The sequence below is a fragment of the Corella eumyota genome, chromosome 2, assembly GCF_963082875.1.
Source record: "Corella eumyota chromosome 2, kaCorEumy4.1, whole genome shotgun sequence".
In the NCBI taxonomy this organism is placed as follows: Eukaryota; Metazoa; Chordata; class Ascidiacea; order Phlebobranchia; family Corellidae; genus Corella; species Corella eumyota.
In genome coordinates, this window is record NC_137491.1 from 3,095,663 (window position 1) to 3,112,870 (window position 17,208).

Sequence of the window (17,208 nt, forward strand, 5' to 3'; positions counted from 1 at the left end):
ATTCTAAAAATGCTATTGAATATTTGCAAATATCGAACTAATAAACAGTCAACACAAATACATTTTCCCCAATATTTCTAAACAACCAATAATACCCAATAATTCTAACAAAAAAACATCAAACTTTTGCCATCATCATTCGATAAGGGGCTTTATCAACTATGGACATAGAGTTATTGGACACAGTTTTAAATACTTTATGTATGGCATACACTTGGCCTATATAAATACATATCGCAAGTACTACAATGTACCAAGATCTTCGTGCCATTGTGATGAAATAATCAACTTCAGCTTTGTTTTGAGAGGTCCATGATATTTTGTGGTAATCCATCAATGCTTCAGCACGTTGCATGTTGATATATATTAGGTCGGTCTTTTGCTAAAAATCAAAAAAATGCACCATTGTTATACATTACTTTTTAAAATATAAAAATATTTTAATTCAAACAGGCAAAATTTATAAACCGTTCCATTAAATTATAATAAGACTTTGCAAGAATTTTAACTATATCAAAAGGGTCTTTACTGTTTAAATCCTTTTTCACTGGAATTTTATTAAAAACAATATACATATTATAAAATTTTGCACCTCTTTGTATGGTAAATCTTTTCTTTTAATTCTTGATTCAAATGGATCAATTTCAAAAACTAAAAATACTTTTCTTGTTCCCCATTGCTTGTTGTTGAAGCAAATATGATATCTTCCTATATATTTTGTTATAAGTAATTTAATTTTGATACACGATGAATTTGAGTAAATGCAGAATAGATAATATTTAAACATTTTTGTTTGTTAGCAGTTTGTCTAAAATATTTTCAAATTTTCATTAAAAAGGTTATTTTTTTTAAATTAATGGACAATTAAAATATATTTTTATATATTTGGTATTGTTATGGTTTTAAAAAAAAATATTTTTGTATTTCTGTAATTGTTTTTACCCATTGTTTTGGCAACAATGTTTATTGAACCTGTACTATTTGATGGCAATTCTTGGATAATATTTTTATTCGTGTCATAAACTACAACCGGAATAGGATCATTATTTGTTTCCTAGGATAAAAAAATATGGTAATTTTAATTTCTAAAGTGTGATAGTTAAATAGGTATAGCGTGTTTTTATAACAAAGTAAAGGCATTTTTACAATTTTTTTGTTATTAATTTTTTTGATAAATTTGATTTTAAATTTTAAAAACTTTTTTTTTTTGGTTGTTTAAAAATAATTTAAATTTGAAATACTTTGTAGTAAATTGTTATGTTCGACTCGGATAATACAGATTGATGGTAACAATGTTTTCCCTTGTCAAGTAACAATGTGTAATGTTGCATCAACATTCTAACTGCTTTGGTCTGTACTGGTTTAACTTGTTGTTTAACTATAAAAAAGTATTAATACAAATAAAAACAGCTATAAATTATTGTAAAAAAAATGTTATGGAAAAAAGTGTCAAAAATATTTTTTTTATTTACCTAAAATACCTAAAGTTATTGTTGAATACTTTTTGGTAACAATCAGTAATTTTTTGGTACTCTAATTATTTCAAAATATGAATTTATATTTACTATATTCTCCCACATCTAAGCCAAGCTCTTTTCTGATAAGTTTTATCTTTTCGTCCATATCTCTTCTTCTATTTTCTTCTTCCAATCTACTTTTCTCTTTTCTTTCTCTCTCTCTTGCAAAATCTAAAAAAATAGAAAAAAGCTTAAGAGTGTATTTATTTCCCCAATATTAACTATTTTAAATTTTTGGAATTTATTTTAAATTTATATTATTCTTTTTTGTAAACCTTCTTTAAAATGTTCCTTTAACATATCTTGATTTTTGTTTTTTGCTTTCCCTTGTTTTTTTTCGACCTCCTCCGAAGCTAAATATACATTAAATGTTTATCAATTTTTAAAGAAATAAATTTATTAAAATGTAAAAAAAAAATATTTTATACCTTTTTTAATTTGTTGTGAAATTCTTTCGTTCATTTGTCTATTGGATTGAGCGTCTTTATAAGACTCCTTATCTTCTGGTTCTTTATAACCTAAAAAATTATTTAAAGAGAAAAGTTCAAAGCCTTATATAGATTACATTTTAAATAAAGTTAAAATCGTTTCTTTAATGCTAGGTTATTTAAGAACTAGCGTAATAATTAGTTCGGAGCTTTAGTTTTACGCAATTTGTGTTAAGGGTCGCCTTGTATTTACATTTGTTTAAACCACTACTGCATATGATTTACAGTTTTTACAAACAAATATAACAAAACTAACCATGTTTTTCGTAGTCTTTCATGATGTTTTTCACGTGATCATGTAACTCCTTATGATCTTCTAACCTCGGCTTTTTCGCGGGTGCCTTAGTCCAGTCTATATTAAAAGAGGAACACATAAAAATGAAGTATTTATTAAACAAAAAAGAAGTAAAAGACCCACGTTAGTAGCTTTACCTTTGTAATTAAATTTTTTTCCGTGTTCCGATTTTTTTTCTTCACCAGAAACTAATAAAAATAAGAACGAACAAAAGTTACAAAAAAACCTAAAGCAATGCAAACACTTTACCAAGTTCTAATTAAATGTTTACTTTTATCATTGCGTTGTCGATCATCACGATCATCCAATCTGTTATCACGACCACGGTCTTCCTTTTGGCTATCACGATCATTTCTTACTTCATCACGATGGTAACGTCTGTCATCACCATCACGCCTATCATCACGATCATCTTTTCTAGCTTCACGATCATTCTGTCCATCATTTCGGTTGTCACGTTGTGTTTCACGGTCACCTTGTCGCTCATCACGACTATCACGTCTGTCTTCACGATCTCGAATACTAGATTTTTCATCACGATCATCTTGTTTGCTATCACGGTTTTGACTTCTGTCATCACGATCCCGGTTATCACGACTGTCATCACGATTACGATCATTACGGCGATCTTCACGCCTTTCATCACGATCACGATCGTTTTGTTTCTCATCACGATCATCGCGTTTGTTGTCACGATCTTCACGTTCGTTATAGTGTCTGTTACCACGGTCGTGAAGTTCTTGCTTGTTTTTACGATCGTTATTCCTTTCATCACGATCATCTCTTCTGCTATCACGAACACCACGGTCATCTTTTCTGCTATCACGGTTACGGTCATCTCTTCTGCTATCACGATCGTCACGGTCACGTTCATCTCTTCTGCTATCACGATCATCACGGTCACGTTCACCTCTTCTGCTATCACGATCATTTTCACGATTGTCTCGACCTTGTCGTTTGTCATCTCCTTCTGTTATGTTTAAGATCTATTAGGATAAACTTTTTTGCAGTTGTTGGCAACACACAAAAAAACATTTAACTATCTTAACAAGCTACTTGACATATTAATTAACCCCTTTCAAAATATTTTAATAGCCTTACGCAATTTAACCTTCTATATTAAAACAATAGATAAACTCACTTGAATGATCAACCATTCGATTAAATTCTTTTTCCAACTCCTTTTTACTTTTCTGCTTTGGTTGATCATTTCGCTTTTTGGGCACTAAAATGATATGTTTAAATTGGACTTAAAACTGGATATATGAGTTAACTAAAATGTTGCGATATTTACCAATTTCATCATGATTAAAACCCATTTTCTTTAGTTCTTCCACATGTTTTCTTTGATCTTCAGAAAGGTGCTTTTTAACATAGAAACGGTATTTAAATGTTAGTTTTTAATAAAGCTACAATTTTGTAGTTAGAACACCAATGTTTTGTATTAAAAGTAGCCTATGTAATTTAATAAAAAATTGTTACTTACTGACAAGTCTTCATGTTGGTTTTCACGTTGTTTACATTGCAACACAACAAAAACAGAAGCTATGATTAATAACCCAGATATTAATCGCTGCATTCTATAGCTCTAAATTCTTTATACATATATGCTTTTATTCGGCAATATTTGAAACTTATTGTAATTTAATAAATTTGTAATTAGTTTGAATAGTTTAGTTTGAATAATAAGTTACACGTCAGAAGAGGTGTTTTAGGTGCGATGCAAAATAAACAGTTACTTGATAGTTATTACAAGCTTTATACATAAAGATATTTAAGTGGGCTAGAGGGAACTGGTATTTCAACGTGGCCTATCATATAAATTTGTAAATAATATGCTTGCATTACCTAAGGTTTTAAGATATCTCAACGTTTTAATATTAAAAAATTTCCAAGTAAGTTAGATAATAGACATTTTTTTATTATTTGCATAACTAACATACTGTTTAACAACTTTTTTGTTCGCGTTTTTTATGGTAAAAAACACAGGTCAAGTAAAATTTTATATAAATTACAAATGTGATTTTATTTTATTAATTTATTTTTATAAACAAGATGACAACACTAATTGATTTGGTCACGTGATTGGCGTTATGGCGATATTATTTTCGTGCCAGTCGCTAATCATCCGGGAAAGCAAATTCCTGTGTGAGAATTGTTTTGCTAAAGTTTTAGGCTTTGTTATTGTAGTTTGGCCATCAAAGTATATTTTGTAAGTTTAATAAATTGAAAATATGCCGTAGAAAAACGATTTTAAGAAACTTATGGCGGACAGTTTGAAAAATATGCCAAAACTTCGCTATTTAGGATGTTAGGTAGGACTAAAGTGTAATGTTTTTATGCGAAATATTGTAAACAAAAAATGAAACTTGTAGTTGACATATGCAGGAAAAATTGATTTATTTAAAGCTTAATTAAATATATACATATAATTTATTGTATACTGTAACATTAAAATTTTTATAAAATTAAATTTTTATAGTAACAAGCTAAAGTTTGAAAACAAAATATAAATTTTTAAACATTAATAAATTGTACTGCTTTATAATCATATGAGAATTAACCGTTATTAAAATGTGAGGTCTGTATTAAAAACCTCTGACAACTGAACAATATTAAATAAGTGGCAAAAAACACCAAACATTACGTTAACGTTTCAGCCTTTCTACATTCTATAACAGCTAAGTTTTCATATCCATATGATTTTATTCAAAATTCAAAATTAATAATTATGTGTTTATAAGTATATATATAATTTTGTTTAATTTGTAAGTGTTTTTCCAGCTATCTTTAAATTTCAATAAAAATTAAAATTGAGAGTTCCTTTAAAAGATAACGATTAAATATTAACCACTAAATTATGAGTAAAACCGCGTTATGTTTTTTAAAGAAAATTTGTAAGAACCTCTTTATCAATTAAATTAATTTAGATACTTTCCAAGTAATCATTGGTATTTTTTTAATTCCAGCAAATTTGCTTAAAAGTGTAATTTAACTTTTGTAATAGCCCAATATGCTCCTTGGTTACAGTCTTCAAAGCACTGTAACCAATACTGCCTGGATTCAAGTTTATAAAAGTAATTTAAATCTATAATATGAACATTTATTACAATCTTTTTTGGGAATAAATTTTATTTCATGGACCCTAAAGATTATGCAATGGGAGAGGCTGACCATTACGAATATGCTTATAGGTATTAATGTATTACTTTTTTTTATAATCACCCCAGCAATAAACGGTATGAACTTAACTAGGCTATAAAAAATAATTGACAATGTTTATGAGCCTACTTACTTTTTTGTTTTGTTTTTAAATCAGTTTCGGGTTAAAAATTTTACAAAATAACAAACAGGTTTTTGTGTTAAATGTGTCACAAATCAATTTTTGTTATTTTGTTTAGTAAAATGGTTTGTTTTATTTTTTCTAGATTACCCTTATACAGTACAATGGAGTTATTTATTGAAACCCTAACTGGCACATGTTTTGAACTTCGTGTTTCACCATACGAAACTGTTATATCAGTTAAAGCCAAAATACAGAGACTAGAAGGTAAATGATAAATACTGTGTTAACATCACACAAATATTCTGTTAACACCATTTACATTTATCAGTAGGTCACGCACTGCTATCAATTAGGGAGTCATAACATTTTTTTCAAGATGGCGTCATTCAATTAAAATTTTTAAGTTTCGTTTAAATGTATCATAATGACTATTGACTGTTAAATTGTTAAATTAAGAAACTTAAATTTGCTTACTATTTTGTTCCATCTCTATGTTACTATATACCCAACTTTTTTTATAAATTTTAAACTTTATTTTTTAAACTTATTTATTTACAATATTTTTTTTTTCAGGTATACCTGTCACTCAGCAATACCTAATATGGCAAAACATAGAATTGGAAGATGATTACTGTCTCCATGATTACAAGTAAAATAATTTAGTTTTATAATTTTATTAAGTTGATATATTTAATGTAGTTAACTAGATAGCGTGACCAGTCTTAAGCTACCTATTATATACTGTCACATGAGTTTTTTATACAAATTTTATACAAATTGTTTTTTTTTAATTAGAAAATATTTTCTTTTTTAGTATCACAGATGGTTGTACTTTAAAACTTGTTCTTGCTATGAGAGGAGGACCAATTAACACAAGAAGAGGTAATTAAACAATGATGTATTTGTTTAATAGAGTCAACAAGTAAATAATGTTAAAACATTACATAAGAACCTTATACCATGTCAGCACTGAAAACAAAAATAAACAACAGTCTTACACCATATCTTAAAACTTTTTGTCAGCAATATTATGAGTTGCGTTACAATTGTTATGCCTAAAAATATATAAATAGCCTTCATATTTATATATATGGTAAATGGTCTATGGATAACCTTTGAATCTCTGGTATAGAAACTTGCAATTTGTGATTTTTTGAATATATTCCACAATGCACTGCAGTAATCAATTATCTTATATACCATATATAAATAAAAAATTCAATACAACAATAGTAGGTAGTGTAAAACAAATTGTTAAGGCCATATTGGTACTAAAAAACTTAAATTTTGTTCTTTTGTTATAGTTTTTATATATATTCTTTGAGAATTTGAGTAAAAATAAATTTTTATATTAAAGTTGCAATGGAAGAACCGGGATTAAGAGAAATGGCTGATTATGTAAAATCAAACAGTGACGAACTTTTCGACAAACTGTCATCCCCACCTAGTGGAGAAAATAGCAACAAACAGGTTTAAAAATATAAATTCGCTCGAAAATTGAAAGTATAAAACATGTAAAAATATATGATGATTTAATTTAATTTTAATTTCTTTTTTTCATATTTAAATAATTTGAACACCAATAAAGTTATTATTTTAGTAATAAGCTTTTTAGTTTAATAGTAAAATTTGAATTACGATTTTTTTTAAGGTAACCTTACTTGTATATCGTGATGGAGATCAATTAAACTTCTTCCGAGTAGTTGATAGAGGAGATGGGACATTAACTCCATTTACTGAATCATTAAGGTAATTAGAACATCTGTATTTAATAAAGCTAAGTAGGTTGTAGATTATGAAGCTACTAATAAATATGTTTACGCGTGTCTAATTTAAAAACCTGCGACTATATTACAACAATTATAAAAATACAGTCTTTAGAGTGGGCAATTAACTAATATAATTAAATTAAATGTCAAAATACAGAAATTGTAAAATTACTTATTTGAAGGCCTAAAAGTTTTATAAATTTGCACAAAATACGAAAAAAATTTAGCTAAAACTTAAAAAAAAACAATTTTTAGTGGGTCAGCTTGTAACCTTCGAGAAGATGAGGACGAAGATGATGACCTCACAATCGGGGGTCAAATCGTGGGGTCAGGAGGTCAACAATCACTCAGTGTGGCTCAGATGGTTGAGAACAACATCACAGCATCAAAAATGAAATTACTTAAAAACCACATGCAAAATCTTAATGTAAATCCTCAACCTATTTCCCCTCCTGAGATCAAAAATAAGGTTTTTAGAATTCTTTTAAATTTTTTTTGATTTTTTTGTTTTATCTTAAAAAATTTTTTTAGTCTATAAATATACATTTTTATTTTTCTATTTATTTAGTAATTTAAAGTAAGGCTATTTAAACTTTGTTTTTGTTTTGTTGAGCATTTTTTATTCTTAATTTTGTGTGTTTCTTAATTTGTTTTTTATCTTTAAATGTTTTTCTTATTAAATTTATTTCAGATTTGGTTGAATTTTTTTAAATTTAAATACCAAAAATTTATAAAACTAAAAACAAAAAAAATATTATTTAAATAAAATAATCAATGAATCGGAAGTAAAAATAATTTATTATTATTTTAAAAGCTTTTTAAGTGTTTTAAAGTAGTCACCACATTGATTTTAACTTTTGTTTTTTTACTCAGGTTTCAAATCCTACCTCTTCAGAAATAAAGCCATTCCTAAATAATAAGAACCCTGTAAAAGGTAAAAAAATGATTTAAAAAATATATTTTTGTAAAAAATAAACTTTTGTTGATCTTTTTTAATGTTTTTTTTTAACATTTGGGATTTGGGATTTATCAGCCTATAAGAAGAAACTGTGATTTTTTAAAAATTTTTTTGTTATTTTTAAGAAACTCCTACCATGTTAATTCCTAAAAGATTTTTACCAAAACCTCCGAATGTGCCAAAGCCAAATGTTGAAAATAACAACCAAGCTAAAGCAGGTATAACAATTAGAAAAAATTTAGTTCATTATTTCTATCATTTAAAATTACCAAGGCAGTTTTTTATTAATTTATGCAAAGGTCAGTTTTTAATTTTTGTTTATTCAAGCATGCTAAATGTTCTATATATAAATACATTTTAAACTAAATATATCTATATATTAGAGCTTGGTGGGCAATATATTTATAAATGTCTAATTTAAGGCCTTTCAAAAAAACTAAAACTGTGATTTGTGAGCGCGGGTAAATTATCGCTTGCAAAGATTAATTGCAATTTGAGACCAAATCACAATAATTAAAATGCAGTCTGTGGAGCAGGCAATTAATGTGTATGTGTGTAATTAATTTAACAAACAATTTTAACTTTTAAATTTAGGCTATATAAATTTTAAGTATGGTATTAAAATGTAAATATTTTTAGATGATAGTCGAATTTCTCGATTAAAAAGATTAAAACTGCTGAGTAACAAGGAAATAAATGAAGATAAACCAAACACAGAAACTGTAAGTTTATTGTTATATAACAAAAATAAAAAATAAAATTTTAAAGTAAAACTGCATTGACAACATATTTTACTTTTGTTTTCTAATTTTAGGTTTTACAAGTAAATAATATTTAATATTTAAAAAATATCTTAAAACTTAGAGCTATGTTATTTTTATAACTGAAAAACTATTTTTAAAATTCACATACCAGTTTGTTATTTAACTTTATGGTTTTTTTGTTTACTAACCTTTAAATTTAATTTATTGATTCATCTATTTGTGTTTGAGCTAGGCAAACTAGAAATATTGCTCAAAATATTTGATTAATGTTTTTAGGAGAAAGTTTCCACTCAAAATGAAACTAAAAGTGCTCTAAAACTTGAAACAAATAAGAAAGTGGAAATAATAGAAAAGTGTAAGTTTTAAAATTAATTTTAAATAAAAAGTGTGAACTTAACAATTATTTTGCATTTTTTTAAAGATTTTATTTGATTTTTTTAAATAAATGTATATATTTTGATTCCATGTATAAATTATATATTTTTAAGATAAAATTTAAAAAATTATTCAAACAAAAACTTTCAATTTTATTTTAATTTAAGCAACATATAGGCCTATGACTATATAATTTTATATTATATTTAATGTATAGTCAATGGAGGTAATTATTGGACAGTTAAAATTTGGAGGTAATTAGTGGACACCATCCAAATTTTTATTAGGGTTGCAACCTTTTACCAATAATTTGCCTTAACATTGTCTATATCAGGTTTAAATAAATGTCACTTTTTTTAATTCAAATTGCCTAAAAAAAAATGAGCGCTTTTGAAATTAAAAAAAATTTTTTTTGATTTTTCCGAAAATAAAGGCAAAAAGTAAGTTGTTAAAATTTTTCCTAAATTTTCAGATTGGCAACACTAACTAAAAATGCACTGATTTTTCTATAAGGCCCTTATTTAAGGTAGAAATTATAACATCACCCTGAAATGTCGAACAATAGTAACTGTTGCGTCACAATGGCCAAAAACATTTTTTGTGGTTAATGACAAAATACCAACTAATGGAGCTCAGTATTAAACTAAAGTTATACCGATACTTACGAATAAAAACGACTTTTTAACTTGTTCAACAGTTAAATCTAGCTATTAAGGGTCTTAAAGCTTTCAGTTTTGCTTATACATCTTTTATCCATCAAAACACGCTATTTTTTTTTACGCAAATTCCATAGTAAAATTTCATCGATTTTTATTGTTACGTAACATTTTCTTTGTTACAAAACAGTTACCATTGTGACGCAACAGTTACTATTGTTCGACATTTCAGGGTGATGTTATAATTTCTACCCTTATTTAAACCTTTATCTGCATCACAGTCTATACAAAATGCGTCCAATTTTTACCTCCACCCTATAATTGTAATTGGGGTATTTATTGGACAGTTGTAAATACATTTTATAAAATGATATGGGAAAAAATAATATTGCTTGTGAAGAAAATTCTACTTGTTATTTATTTCTGTTATTTTAACTTTATGTAACATCTTTAAGGTGTATGTTGGTGTGTGGCATATTTAGAGCTTTGAAATATAATAGCAATGAGATGTTAGGTCTATATGTGATTTTTGAAATTGATATTTTGTATTGTTTCAATGAATGGAAAATGGTAAATTGATAGTTTTGTTGTTATTATGTTTTTTCTTTCAAATTGTTGGTGGGAGAATAAATGGTTTATGTTTAGAATATTTTAATTTAATTATGTAACGCTATGGTGTCATTTTAAATTTTTTTTTTTAAATAGATGTAAGTTAAAAAAAAAGTTTAAAAAATTAAAATTGATAATATTTTGGTATGAGAATAACATTCTACACGTAAAATCAAAAAATAAACATGGACTTATAACATTATATTGGGTTATATATTTAAATTAAAGGCGTTTTTTTTATAGAATATATAAAGCTTTACAAATTTACGTTGTTGTTTTCTTTAAAAATATTGCCATATTTTTGTTAACCTAATGTACCTATAAAAGTGGACAAAAAATATAGCTCTGTTTTTTATTTTAAAATTTATTTTGAATTTTTTTTTAAATAATTTTAAAAACAAAAAAAAATTTAAAATATAAAAATTAAATTTGAAAATTATATAATTTTTTAAGTGAAAGCTGAAGCTGAAGAGCCTGAAAAAGAAGATGCAACTGGAAGATTTAGTCCCAGAACTCGCCGCCTTCTAAATATTCTAGAGAAAAATCCAACTCCCAGAAAACCTAAAGTTCTTCCTCCTGCTCCATCAACTTCTCAAAAAATGAAATTACCTTGGTAAAAAAAAAATTTTTTTTTTGTAAAATTTTTAAAAAATAAAATAAAACAAAAATAAAAAGTTTGGGGATTTATCAAAAATAAAAAGTAAAAAGTTTAAAAATATTAAAAAAAAAATAATAATAAGTTTTTTTTGTTAATATATTTAATAAGTTAATGTTGTTAAAAAGTACAAAATATTTACAATTTTTTGAATTAAAAAAAACATTTTTTACGTTGAATGAACTTTTTATATTATTAAAATTTTTTTTTAATTTTTAGTCCTACTTCTCTTCTCCAAGGAATGACTTTTAATCGCCATGACATGTATCTCCGATCTTACGGACTTATTTCCTCCCCAGATGAAGAACCTGGTGACCTACCACCTGAACCCCCTTCTCCCAGGTCAGTTTATCCTCAATTTGGGGTAGTAATTTTTTAATATGATTCACAAATTTACTGATTATTTATTGTCGCCTAGTTAAAATTACTTGAAGATTTTTAAATTTTAGTTTGATTAGTTTCAAGATTTATTTTAAAATGGAATTGTTAAAATTGAAAAATTATTTTAATTTTTTTACTTAACAGGGAAGTTGAGACGCGAGAATCCCAAGCCAGAGTTTACCAAACTTCCCAGGGGGTGAAATACAGCTCCCTGGGTCTAAATCACCCCTCACATTACTGGGGAGCATCAGGGAGTTTCCTGAAAACCCCACCCTCAAAATTTGCTCCTCAAAAACCAAACAGTGTTACCGAAACGAATTATAACTCTGTCTGGCAGACGGGACAAAAAACTCAAACTTCAAAAGATAATTTAGATGCAAACACACAAACTCATTCTGGCAGAGGAGTGTTTGGTTATTCATTACGGCAGAATAAAGACACTTCTGTTTTGCCGAATGTTATAAACCCAAAAACCGAAACAAAACCGGTAAATTCGGACCTGTTAAGAAAATCAGGCTCTTTGCGTGCTCTGCAGTCTCCAACTGCACATGCCAGTGCCACACTTGCGCGGCACAAACAACATTTACGGCGTTTAAGTGTCACCAATCCTTCTGTTGAGTCTGATAATAAAAGAGGTTTAGATAACTTAAAAAATGACAATAATTTGTTGAACTCTGAAAGGTTACAGCGACAATCCTCAAAGCCAGGCACAGTATGTTAAAAGTTATATGGGCTTTGTTTAAGGCTTATGTATTGTCCTTAATGTGTAAAAAACAATAAATAAGTTTTAAAATTACCCCATTTTTAAAAAAAGTGCTTTTAAAAATATTTGATCCTAATTTTTTTCTCAAATTGACAGTTTTTTTTTAATTACTTTCATTAATTTTATAGAAAGAGAAACCTCATGGCAAAGTTGAATCAATGTCCCGACAAGAAGCAAGAGATGTTGTTAATTTTATTAACAAAGCAGTTGACGCAAGTATTTTACGAAACTTAGTTAGAAGCCCCGTTAAAAATGGAGAAAGAGGTAAACAAAATAAATCAAAAACTTAAAATTTTATTCAAAAAATTCACCATTTAAAAACTATGAAAAATTAATTTATTGTAAATTTTTTTGGCTTAATTTTACATTGAATTAGCTGAAGGTTTGTACAGGTTTAAGGTTAAGTTGTTGAACTTGTTAACTTAAAAGTAAGAGTCTTTAATGTAGGCACTTGTAATCGTACTTATTGTTTTAAAGCACTTAGCTAAATCACCAGATTGAAGTAACTTAACTTGTATTTAATAACTTTTTTTGGCTGGCAATTTTTACTACCAAAAACTTTTGACATTTTTATATTATATTTATCAATAGTTTTTTTTCTGCAATGTTTTATTGTATTTAAATTTGTTAAAACTCGGTTGTTTTATTCTAGGTACAAGTGGTCATAGTAGTAGTAGGTTATCAGGACCTTCCTATAGAATAAATCCTGAAAATAATCGAAAAATAATGCAAGTAAGTACTTTTAGTTTAAAAGGATAATAAATTAAAATTGTTTTTATTAACATTCATTTTTTGTAGAATTTTTTTTTTACAAATTTTTTTAAATTTTTAAATATTTTAAGCCCCCTAAAGGCCCCCACAGTGGAAAAAGAAGACCCCCAAGCGGAACAGCGTTACCCCCAATTAAACACACAAGTAAGAAGAAACGATGTTTTGTTTGTGCAAAAAGAACTGGCTTAGCTACAAGTTATATTTGCAGGTAAATTTTTTCTTTTTTAATGTAATTTCAAGATTAAATTTTTTTTGACTTTTTCTAACATAAAAAAATACAAATTAAATTATTTTTATCGTGACTGCAATTACCATGCTGTCAAAAAGAAAAAAAAGGTTTAATTTTTTTTAAGATATAGGTTATAAACAGCATAAGTTTGTGCATAGATAAAAAAATAAATTTTATTTATTAGATATTACAGTAGTATTAGTTAAGCAAGAGTTAGATATTGATTTAGATACTTAAGTAGATAAGTAAGACTCAAGACATTGTTTTACGTTTGGTTATATATACAGATTTTAGTTTAAAATGTCTGAGGTCAAATTAAGCCTGATTAAAAAAAAGAATTTTATTAGATATTACAGTAGTATTAGTTAAGTATGACTTATTAAGTAGAAGTCAAATTAAACATGAATTTAGAAAAAGTTGAATTCAATTTGTGTTTATGAATTTAGAAAAAGTTGAATTCAATTTGTGTTTATTCAGATGTGGTAACAACTTTTGTGCGACACATCGTTACGCTGAAACACATGAATGTTCTTATGATTACAAAACCACTGGTCGTAAACTTTTAGAAGAAGCCAATCCTCTTATTAGTGCACCTAAGCTTCCAAAAATCTAATTTCTTTTCAAAATTGTGTTGTTTTTTTTGAACTATCAGTGGTCTAAAAATCACTGGCAGATTTTATATATTTTTGTTCTTTTATTCATAGTGTTTTTTTTTGTACTTTTTTCGAAGTTCCTTATTTCTTGTTAGCCTTGTTTATTTTGGCCCTGAATGGCTTGGATTTAAATTAATATACTGCCAATTTTGCACGAAAAAAATGACAACAACAGACACTGAAACTTCATTTTTGGCTGCTTAATCATTTAATTTCCCCAAAAACGCAGACATATTTGTTTTAAAGTACTTAGGTTGCGATAATTTAAGTTTGTGCTTTTACATAATACACTGTGAGTGAAATGTTAGTTAAAAATACACCTTGCAAAAATTCAAAGTTGAAATTTTTAAAAGATTTATTGAAAGCAAAAAGTTAAAGTTGAAATCCTGTTGGAAGTTTTGGGGTTTAATCTATCTTTTTGCTGACCCCAGTAATTTTTTTCTTCTTAGTGATGCTGATTCTTTTGGAGGGTTGTTTCATAAAAAATAATTGAATGAAGATTAATATTTCAAGTAGTAATTATGGTGTAAAGGAAGCATCATTTAATTTGAAGCCTTTTTGTACACACTTTTATATGAATAGTGTAGGAACTTAAGCAAAGAAAGGAAACACCAGTTGGTTGTATTGACTTTATTTATGTTAAGGGTAAATTAAATAAAAAGTGCTTACTCATCAGTAGAAACTTTTCTCTTGTTTCTGTGATGTGGAAAAGTTGGCATCATATCAGGATTGCAAGCTGAGGATAGAAAAGTATTATAAAACTTAGTTACATATAAGAACATATTAAAAATTTAAGCAGTGTGATGCAGTAGTTAGGTGTGGAGAATTTGCTTTAATTTACAAGTTTGTTAAGGTTAGTTTTATTTATTTCAAAAGTTAAAATAAAATGTAAATGTAACTTGATGTTTATTGCTTTTTGTGATGCACTTACGTTTGGGATTTTCTTTAAAATAAGAGTTTTCTAAACAATCTTTTGCTGAGGCTCTTTTTTGGGGATTAAACATCAACAAGTGGTTTAGTAGTCTCATACCAGCCTCAGATAACCACGGAAATCGATGTTTAAGGTTATTGTATGGTTGTTTTCGTAGATATATTGTTTTAATTGCCGGCAGCTCTGAAAAACCCTTTAGCAAAACAACTTAAGTTTTAATATTACTTCTTTATGAAAATTTGTTTACTTTGACATAACAATTTGATACAAAATATTGTTATTCGACTTCACAAAAATCGTTTTTTACAATATTTTATTATTACCGGCCATATATCTTCATTAGGAGAGCCAAGCAGTTCAATAATTAACTCAATTGTTTGCAATTCACTTTTGCCAGGAAACAGAGGTTTATGAGCTAATAACTCAGCTAATATACAACCAGTTGACCACATATCTGTTGACATATCAAGAATATTTATTTAAACTTTTTGAATATTATATATTTTTTAATTAAGCCAAAAATGAAAGGCAATTTGTGGGGCAAAATTTGATTTTTTTTTTAGAAATCCATTTGTAAATTTTAATTAATTTTAATTAACATGAGTAGTTAAATCACAAAACTACTCTTTATTTCAAAAACTTTATTGTTATTGGTATGAATGTTTTTATTATAGTGTTAATTTACTTTACCTATAGCAGAATTATGTGTATTGGAACCAAATAATAATTCAGGCGCACGATACCAAAGAGTGACAACTCGTGGTGTCATTTTCTTTGATGGAATTCCGTGGGTTTTAGCCAAACCAAAATCCGCGATTTTTAGAATACCGTTGTCCGTCATCAGAAGGTTTGAAACTTTTAGATCTCTGTAAAAAAACATACAAAACAGTAGACAAAACAACTTCAAAGATGTAATAAGTAAAGTAAATGGCCTAAGTTTAAATGAAGTAAAATTGAACATAAAAAAAAAATTGATTTGAAATACTTTTTAGCTTTTCTTTTTTATAATATAACTTCACAGTTTAGTTCAAAATGTTTCAGTCTGACCTATGTATTATAAACTTGTTGTGTATAAACTCCAATCCAGCTAACAATTGGAGAGTTATACATTTAACTTGGGCTTCAGAAAATGGGGTGCTCATATTGTCCAATAAACTTGCCAAGTCTTGCTCACAATATTCCATTACCAAAAAAATACTAAAATAAATAATATTTTATTTTTAGGACTAGTTTTATTTAATTTATTTTTATTGAGCTAATTTTGAAAAGTATAAGTAAATTTTTAAACCTGTCCAGTTTTTGGCCCACAACTACTTCTTTTAAATCAACAATATTCGGATGATTTAAATTTAGTAAAAGCATTATTTCACGGAGACTACTGATCGAGATTCCATCTTTTTCATTTTCTGTTCTCACTTTTTTTAAAGCCACAATTTGATCTGTGAGTGTATCTCTAGCACGATCTAAATAATTCATTTTATAATAATTTAAAAGTTTTTTATTCAGTCTTCAAAAATAATTTAATTTTGGTGCCACTAAGAGTATAAATTTTCCCATAGATTTTATTTAGTAAAGGTATTTCTATAATAACAAATTGGTTAAATTTACAAATTAAAAACTTACAAACGATTCCGTAAGTACCCTCCCCAATTCTGTTTAACTTTTCAAATGAAGTTACACTTCTACAATTTCCCAACTAGAAATATATAACAAAAATATTTAACAAACTTCAATATTTTGTTTAAATATCCTTTTTTGAGGGACATTGCCTTAGACAGTTATAAATTTAACCTATAAAAATATGCTGTTTATTTTAAATAGTTTAATTTTATAGAGGTTAATATATTACCCGGTCTTTTTCAGGCACAACTTTTGTTTCTCCATTAGAAATTGAAACCAGTTTAATTTCATTTTCCATTTTATGATAAAGTTATTGTGTTTTAATTTATGTTAAAAATCTAAAAATAATTAAGTGAAAAAGATAGGTTTAACTTTTATAAAGTGACAATGTTTAAATAATAAGTTATAATCATTTAAAATGTAAAAATTATAGTCCTTTATTTGTTAGTTACAATTTGTAGATAGTAAAATTTAAATAAATTTAAGAC

At 26.8% G+C, this 17,208-nt stretch overlaps 3 protein-coding genes across 3 annotated transcripts; 1 reads left to right on the forward strand and 2 right to left on the reverse strand.

The window, feature by feature from the left end:
• Positions 1-17: 17 nt before the first annotated feature.
• On the reverse strand, positions 18-3,964 carry LOC145743036 (uncharacterized). The gene is made up of 13 exons (XM_082560900.1): positions 3,787-3,964; positions 3,595-3,664; positions 3,442-3,525; positions 2,572-3,270; positions 2,438-2,488; positions 2,262-2,357; positions 1,946-2,035; positions 1,793-1,870; positions 1,566-1,688; positions 1,242-1,378; positions 943-1,054; positions 593-708; positions 18-382 (listed from the first exon to the last, which is right to left on the reverse strand). Exons 1-13 carry the CDS (start codon positions 3,877-3,879, stop codon positions 119-121), a joined length of 2,013 nt encoding a protein of 670 aa, XP_082417026.1. The 5' UTR covers positions 3,880-3,964; the 3' UTR covers positions 18-118.
• Positions 3,965-5,273: 1,309 nt separating this feature from the next.
• On the forward strand, positions 5,274-14,763 carry LOC145741542 (AN1-type zinc finger protein 4-like). Its single transcript, XM_082559140.1, has 18 exons — positions 5,274-5,494; positions 5,729-5,850; positions 6,160-6,235; positions 6,401-6,468; positions 6,944-7,056; positions 7,238-7,335; positions 7,611-7,824; positions 8,229-8,289; positions 8,439-8,531; positions 8,953-9,035; positions 9,354-9,432; positions 11,171-11,330; positions 11,592-11,714; positions 11,898-12,465; positions 12,645-12,780; positions 13,169-13,248; positions 13,359-13,495; positions 13,994-14,763. Exons 1-18 carry the CDS (start codon positions 5,439-5,441, stop codon positions 14,127-14,129), a joined length of 2,403 nt encoding a protein of 800 aa, XP_082415266.1. The 5' UTR covers positions 5,274-5,438; the 3' UTR covers positions 14,130-14,763.
• Positions 14,054-17,143, reverse strand: LOC145741543 (cyclin-dependent kinase 10-like). The gene is made up of 9 exons (XM_082559141.1): positions 16,950-17,143; positions 16,724-16,796; positions 16,389-16,563; positions 16,148-16,297; positions 15,791-15,966; positions 15,424-15,554; positions 15,101-15,293; positions 14,839-14,905; positions 14,054-14,629 (listed from the first exon to the last, which is right to left on the reverse strand). Exons 1-9 carry the CDS (start codon positions 17,016-17,018, stop codon positions 14,575-14,577), a joined length of 1,089 nt encoding a protein of 362 aa, XP_082415267.1. The 5' UTR covers positions 17,019-17,143; the 3' UTR covers positions 14,054-14,574.
• Positions 17,144-17,208: the final 65 nt, after the last annotated feature.

Coding starts and splice junctions, on each gene's coding strand:
- LOC145743036 (XM_082560900.1), bottom strand. CDS start 3,879: ATGCAGCGATTAATATCTGGGTTATTAATCATAGCTTCTGTTTTTGTT. Junction 3,526..3,594: donor TTTTAATCATGATGAAATTG/GTAAATATCGCA, acceptor ATATCATTTTAG/TGCCCAAAAAGCGAAATGAT. Junction 383..592: donor AAGATTTACCATACAAAGAG/GTGCAAAATTTT, acceptor TTTGATTTTTAG/CAAAAGACCGACCTAATATA.
- LOC145741542 (XM_082559140.1), top strand. CDS start 5,439: ATGGACCCTAAAGATTATGCAATGGGAGAGGCTGACCATTACGAATAT. Junction 8,290..8,438: donor TAATAAGAACCCTGTAAAAG/GTAAAAAAATGA, acceptor GTTATTTTTAAG/AAACTCCTACCATGTTAATT. Junction 11,715..11,897: donor CCTGAACCCCCTTCTCCCAG/GTCAGTTTATCC, acceptor TTTACTTAACAG/GGAAGTTGAGACGCGAGAAT.
- LOC145741543 (XM_082559141.1), bottom strand. CDS start 17,018: ATGGAAAATGAAATTAAACTGGTTTCAATTTCTAATGGAGAAACAAAA. Junction 15,967..16,147: donor AACAAGTTTATAATACATAG/GTCAGACTGAAA, acceptor GTTTTTTTACAG/AGATCTAAAAGTTTCAAACC. Junction 15,294..15,423: donor CTAATGAAGATATATGGCCG/GTAATAATAAAA, acceptor GTTTTGCTAAAG/GGTTTTTCAGAGCTGCCGGC.